Below are 7,217 nucleotides of genomic sequence, written 5' to 3'. Positions count from 1 at the left end.
GTCGGATGCATAGAATCGAAAACTATCTTGAATGGTTGCGGTCCCAGATTCTCAAGTAGTAAGTCTCGTTTTTTTTCTTCGTTTTTGATGTTTCCATTTCGTAGGAAAATCTTGAACCTTTCGTGCCAATATATCCAATCTTCGGTTGTTCCGTCGAATGGTTGACATTTGCTGTGATTTTTATTTACCGACTGCGCCATGTAGAATATTAGAAATAAATAAGTCTCAAAGATTAATACTCAACGTGTGTAATCTCTATTAAAACATGTAGGATGGAGTGAATTCCAATCAACAAACTATTAAATATTATAACTGATTTATGTCATCTGTTTTGCATAACATCTGGTTTCTGGTATACTACAATATTGATATATCAAAATTCAATATAAATATATTGGTTTAAAATACATCGATTTTTGACTCTCTGATATGTCAGTGAAACATCGATAGTTATGTATAATTGATTTTAGACCGATATATCAATATTCCTTATTTTTGGAAACATGGTGATTAATCATCATATATAAGGACGCATTCGTGTTTCTCTCTTTATATTTACGATAATTAAAATCCTACTGGGACTGAAGAGTGAAAAAATATAAACTTGCAACAAAAGCACATGCAATGCGTATAATCCACAGAACGGTTCATCATTATAATTTAAAATATCGATAATTCAGGTCCGATACATCGATAATTACATATCAATTTTTGTCTTTAATTTTTCTGCTATCGATATCTTTCCCTCGATATATCGGATGACTGATAGATCGATATCTTGAAAAATCTTGCCATAATAAACACAAATCAGCTGACTTTGTTGTCAGCTCAGAAGACAAAGACACTTGCTTACTCAGACAGAATTATTGTAGTGGGGAGTAGCAGCTGATTGAAAATAGTCTATTATTGTTCTTTTTCGTGTTAAAATGTTTGAATTCTCAAACTATTTTTTAATTTGAGTGTATACGATCGTCTCTACCATAAATGTTAATACATTTTTTGTCTGATAATTGTTGAATTCAATTTTAAAGGCCAAGTCTGACAGTTGAACATCTGACGTTTATTTTTCCCAGAGCAGTGACGAAACAGCTGTCAAGGAGGATTATACAAATGGCGCAACGCTAGGAATTTTGTAAGTGTAGAGTAGACTCAATTAAAAACGTAATTTTTATGCGTATCAAGTGATTATTAGTTACGTATTCATAAAATTGTGATTATAGTATCTTTGTGTGAAATATTGCAAACACAATTCACGTCTTGTAACTAATAATGGTTTAGGTAAGTTGAACGAAAATACTTGATTACTTTGTTTAGATACAACGACGCAAATTGTTGTGTTTTGTCAAGCCTTTGTTTACCTGTGCTTGATAGTTCAAGGTCGAAATAACTTTCAGTGCAACTTTATTTTAATTGCAAAACTCATTACAATTCGTGTTGTGTGAATTTGGAATTGCTAGTATGTACGCTCTTTGTTTGAATTGGCATTCCATTGTGTTGTTATTGTCGTCAGGTTAATAAATTCATCTATAATGTCAGCTGATTCGCCTCGAAGATTATCTCGAAAAGGTAGTACGGGCCATGTCGTCCTTCCTCAACCCGTGAGTGACCCTTCCATTATTGACAGTGTTGCTGGATTCATTCATGAAGTTATACCTCAGGTAATATTTATTTTTAATAGCATTTCGACGTAGATAATACTGAACATTATCAACTTCAATTGGCAATTCAGTACAGATTCTTGCTCAAAAATTTCTACTTTCATTTTCCTATTTACCATAGGTCAGTATTTTTATCAATGATTCTTCTGTCAACATTTCAAAACTTGTGCCAAGACTTTTTAGAATTTTACTTCTCTTGCCGAGCTTCGACTAGACATTGTTTTGTCTTGTTTCTGCTAAGTAAGCATCAAATTATTGATAGTTTCACATTCTGACAAAAATTATATTTTAGATTATATCAAATCAAGATGCCATAATTATTTTGTAAAAGCTGTTACTTTGCTGTGATTCATATTTTTTTAAACTAATGAAACTATGGTAAGTCGCAAAAAAAAAAATTAAGACTAGAATCTGGCAGAAAATCTGTAACCAAATTACATTTTTAATTTGAAAGCTTAGGATAATAATAAAAGTACAACAATAGGCTATATTCAAAATGTTGTTTGTAATAACATTATTCATTTTGGAAAGATTCTACGTATATCTGAAAAAAAAGTTGATATTTTAGTTTTCAGGTCGTACCTGATCAATTTACAATGACAAGGCATTCCGGGATAGATCAAGTCGTAAGCCCAAACACTATAGTCATACATAGTTTGATAGTCACAAAATACAAATCTGTGAGTAGGGGGCCCAGAAAAATATCTTGCCGGGACGGGATTCTAACCCCTGGATGAAGAATGGTTGATGCAATTTAATGACTTGCACGAGTGGTGACAAGTTATTTTCCCAGATTCCAGATTTTTCCTCTACTTATAATATCTCTTTCACACATAGAGCCTTGCTAGTTTCAGCGGTTTTAGTAGGGTATAAATATATTTATAGAAATATATGGATATCCATATCCTCCTAAGACTACTGACCGTTCTCTGTATGCAATCACCCTCTGGCCAGCTTCATGTAACAGCCTATTTCACTTTCTTAGTAGTTATGAAGGTAATATAATAAGACTTGACCTATTTCGGACTATGTGTAACCTTATCTAAATTCGGAAGAGGAATAGCACAAGGTTACCTTATTCTTCCTCTCCCAATCATTTTGATGATGTACTTATTGTATGAATCAATATTGTGGTTGATATACATACTGGATAAAAAGACTAGATATTTATTTATACACTAGCTGGCCCGGCGAACTTCGTACCGCCAAATAATTATTGCACCTCATGACAAACTTTAGCTGGATGCACACCTGAGGAGGCGCGGTGCGGTATTTTGCATCCAGGTGCTTCATGTTTTAAATGGAAGAACTCACACTGAATCGGGCATGGCGTGGAACGGTGTGATAAGGCAATCTTCATTAAAACACTTTGTATCACCAAGCCGCGCCTCCTCAGATGTGCTCAGCCTTAGCTTCATCTGATGCACTATATTTTTATGAAAATTATACAACAATCAGTATTTACATTTATATCTCTACGGACTCCTTATGTGCTTAGTTAGTTGTGCATCAGCACAGAGGCGAAAGAGGAGAAGAAAAATTCCTACTACTTTGTGGCAGCAGTTTGTATTTTTAGTTATAGTTGAATGCAGCTTGTGCTGGGAATTGAATCTCCTTGCTGCTGATTTTTCGCTTGCATATTCTAAATTTATAGCATTTCGAGTTCTACGACCCTGAATGCTTGGGTTGTTTATATTCTACAAATATTCCATGATCTGGAAGAATAATTTCTAAACTAAAACTGTATAGGAATTTACGTGAAAAACTAACTTTATCTTGGACTGTGTCGATCATTTGTCTAAATTTTGAAGAAAATAGCACAAGGATTGCCTTCTTATTTTATCAACTAATGTCAACCCAAATTATGCTAGTTTATGTATATTTTAGACTCAAAATTGGACAAAACTTATGAAGTGTAAACATAACCTATTTTTGGACAATTTCTATCCAAGCTTGGGAAAGGAACAGTTTTGGGCTTTGAACCTGTTGGTCCTTCCCCATCATTCATAGTCAAGAATTATATTGTATCTATCAATGTTTAAAAAATTACACATCATTTTTGTCATTTGTGCCGTAAAAAAATGTTTGAATAATTGCAGGCTTACTCAAGTGTTCTGCCAGGCGACTCTAGGGAAAGCGTAGTACGGGCCAGATTCGAGCAAGCCGATTATAACGATCCATCACTTTATCCCGAGGCTGGTGAGGATTGTGATTCAACTCCACCTCTGCTATTGGTGCTCGGTTATAGCAATGGCGTACAGGTTAGTTTCTCATTCATTTCAACTCTAATAGTAGTTTACACAACATTTACATTTTTATAATGAAGGTCTTTAACGCACGAGTTAGATGTAGAGTTAGGGCTAACCGTCCACTGGAACCGTATTCAATCGATCCGTTCGGCCGTTGGATCGGACGAATCTGCCGGCCGTTAATTCGGCCGAATATGGTCGTCCATTGGAACCGTTTACGTCAGTCTGGTTCAGTAGTTGGCTGATCTATTGAATATTGAATAAATATTGAAATAACTACTATCATAGCCACCAACATTTTTCATAAAAAATTATTATATTGAGATTTTGAAAATTGATTAAACAAATATCCACTAAATTAGTCACTAATCACAATAATCTTACCTTCAGATCCTATTTGTTCAGTAATCTTTGTCTACAGATTCCTTTGAACATCACGATGTCTCGCATATCCCACAATGAAACATTCTCTTCAAACAAGCTTATCAACTTTTCATTGTTCATAGTTAAAACTTTATAAAACAGAACAAGTTAAAAAAAACAAAAAGAGACAAGACTGTGAAACAATTTTGAGGTTAGGATGTTGTTGTCTCAGCTCGACTTCGGCCGGATACAGCCGGAAATCCCATTCAATTCGGATCGAAAAATTGATCGGCCATGCACGGACGTATGAACCTGTTGCAATGGACGAGCTTCTATAGCTTTCTTTGTTGGGGGATCGTTCGGTAGTTTTCGGCCGATGCTAGTTCGGACGTGATCGGTTCCAGTGGACGGCCCTCCTAAGATTAATCCCTGATTAAGCTGATTTACGACTGACACTGGCACACAAGGAATCTCCCTTTTGCCTCACCTACTGTACTTATGCATGTGAACATAAATTAAATCTTCATTTTATAACTATTGTTTGTAATATAAAGGATATCATTTCGTTATTATATCTAATTAAATAAATGTATGTATCTTGGTTTAAGTGCAGTAGCATATACTTGTATTTATTCTTTGTAAAGCTTTTTGTATTTTGTTTTTGGCAAAATAAATTCATTCATTCATTCAAGACAAAAGTGAGCGAGTCTTGAACATCTTACGAGTGCTTTAAAGACCATATAAAACAGTAGTATACTATTTTATCTACGACCGTACACACTATTATTTCTACTACGACTAGTCAAGCAAAGTTTCATATTGCTGACTTGTTGTAAGGTTAGGGTACAAACACACTGAAGGCGGGGTGGAGCGCGTCGTGAACAGTATCAGTTAAGTAATAAGATGCAACACATTGGAAGCGTCTACTCGCGGAGCGGGGCGTCAAACTTTGGAACAAGCTGGGTTTTTTCGGAGCGTCTACAAGCGGAGCGTCACAGTGCGAGTGCCAGTCTGGTCTACTGTTGTACATAATAATGTACTTTGAACGTCATTTTCTAGGCCATTGACGCTTGACGCTCAGACGCTTCCTGTGTGTATCATGAACGCTCTGACCACACCACGCCACGCTCCACCCCGCCTTCAGTGTGTTTGTACCCTTAAGGTGCGTACAGACTTTCGCTCTGCTCCGCAACCGAACGTCACTCCAGCAGAGCGATTGATGATCGACCGGGGAGCAACAGTCGTTCGACCGGGGAACGCGAGAAGATCTAACATCTTCCGTAACGTTCATGATGGGTGCGTGGGCGGCGCGACTGTGGTTCGATGGAGGAACGAGGGCGGTACGAGGGAGGAGCGTGCTCGGTGCGGGTTGGAAGAGCGTATATGTGTACGCAGCTTTAGAAATCAGCCAAATAGTCTATTAATGGTGAAAAGATTAAAAAGGTTGGCCGCTATGGCTTCGTATAAAATGAGCGCTGCTATCCAGAGATTGTCAGTTTGGTGTAAGGGTAAGCATTCCTGACTGGCAATTGGGAGGTACCGGGTTCGATTCCCGGGCTGGCAACTAATTTTTGGATAGTAGTTCTCATCTAGCTGTTAACCCTGTTGTCAATGTCTGCAGTAGCAGAAGTCTTCGGGATGATTTACAGCATTTATTTAGGATTTTCGTTAAATAATATTTATATATTAATTAGCATTTGAATAAATGCATTATCTATTTAATTCCATCTGTAACTGGTTGGCCGCTGTGGCTTCGTATAAAGTGAGCACTGCTATCCAGAGATTGTCAGTTTGGTGTAAGGGTAAGCATTCCTGACTGGCAATTGGGAGGTACCGGGTTCGATTCCCGGGCTGGCAACTAATTTTTGGATAGTAGTTCTCATCGAATTTCCATCTAGCTGTTAACCCTGTTGTCAATGTCTGCAGTAGCAGAAGTCTTCGGGGTGATTTACAGCATTTATTTAGGATTTTCGTTAAATAATATTTATATATTAATTAGCATTTGAATAAATGCATTCTCTATTTAATTCCATCTGTAAAATGATGAAAAGATTGAAATAACAATTGGTAGAAAGCTACTCAGAAAGTATGCCATTATAATGTGGACCTCACTATAGCAACTATCAATGTATTTTCAACGAATCTCATTGGGTGTTGATTCATGTAGAATCTATCTCTTTGTTCAAGTCATACAATCTATATTGTACATGAATGCATTACTTATAATAATTAAATAGTAATATGGATAATAACTTGATATCTTTGTTTTGTTTTTTCTTGTAATATTGTACTGTTGTTTATGAGAAGCAATAAATTCTATTCTATTTGGAAAACATGATATTTAAGAAAGACAACAAACAAGAAACAATAACAGCCAAGGTATCCATAGTTCACCCGATAAAATGGACCCTTCAAATCTCAAGTTCCTATAGTGCAGTCCACGTTATAATGGCAGTGGAGAAAGATAGCAGAACAACGTTGCCGATACTCTTGCAATTCCTTCTATAGACGGTAGCTGATACCGGTTTATTGATGTAATATTAACTGTTCATTCTCCTTTAAAAAAATCAATTATATTTTATTAAGTAAGAAATGATCTTTTTCAATAATTCCATAATGAATTTTCATAAATAAGATGGTATATATTTTTTTTCAAATCAAATCGTTTATTGCACAAAAAATATATACAGAATACAACAAAAAGGAAAACAACTTTGTGCTACACGTCGGCAAAAGAAAACTTGTACGCCGACGTGGAGTCTTAATATATCTTATTCACTTGTACATTAATATCAATATATAACATATTATAATATAGGCTTACAATAAATTAACATTCAACCAACTCAATATTGCATTCTAAGAAATAACAATAACTTTGTTGAAGTTCTGACACTGTGTTACTAGTAAATATTTGAAAAAAAAACACTTACTTTTGTTGGAGTAT

The 7,217-nt window shown here is 35.6% G+C and overlaps 1 protein-coding gene across 1 annotated transcript in view; it reads left to right on the top strand.

Moving 5' to 3' along the window:
* The first annotated feature begins 838 nt into the window (after positions 1-838).
* LOC111052137 overlaps positions 839-7,217 on the top strand; it is an 86,290-nt gene continuing 79,911 nt past the window's right edge. The window contains exons 1-3 of the mRNA XM_039443429.1: positions 839-1,132; positions 1,511-1,658; positions 3,758-3,919. Coding sequence (XP_039299363.1) covers positions 1,530-1,658; positions 3,758-3,919 — 291 coding nt within the window. The 5' untranslated portion in view covers positions 839-1,132; positions 1,511-1,529. The remainder of the gene's footprint in view (positions 1,133-1,510; positions 1,659-3,757; positions 3,920-7,217) is intronic.

This window comes from Nilaparvata lugens, chromosome Y, assembly GCF_014356525.2.
Source record: "Nilaparvata lugens isolate BPH chromosome Y, ASM1435652v1, whole genome shotgun sequence".
NCBI lineage: Eukaryota > Metazoa > Arthropoda > Insecta > Hemiptera > Delphacidae > Nilaparvata > Nilaparvata lugens.
The sequence above is the reverse complement of the archived record's forward strand: the minus strand, read 5'-3'. Positions and strand labels throughout refer to the sequence as shown.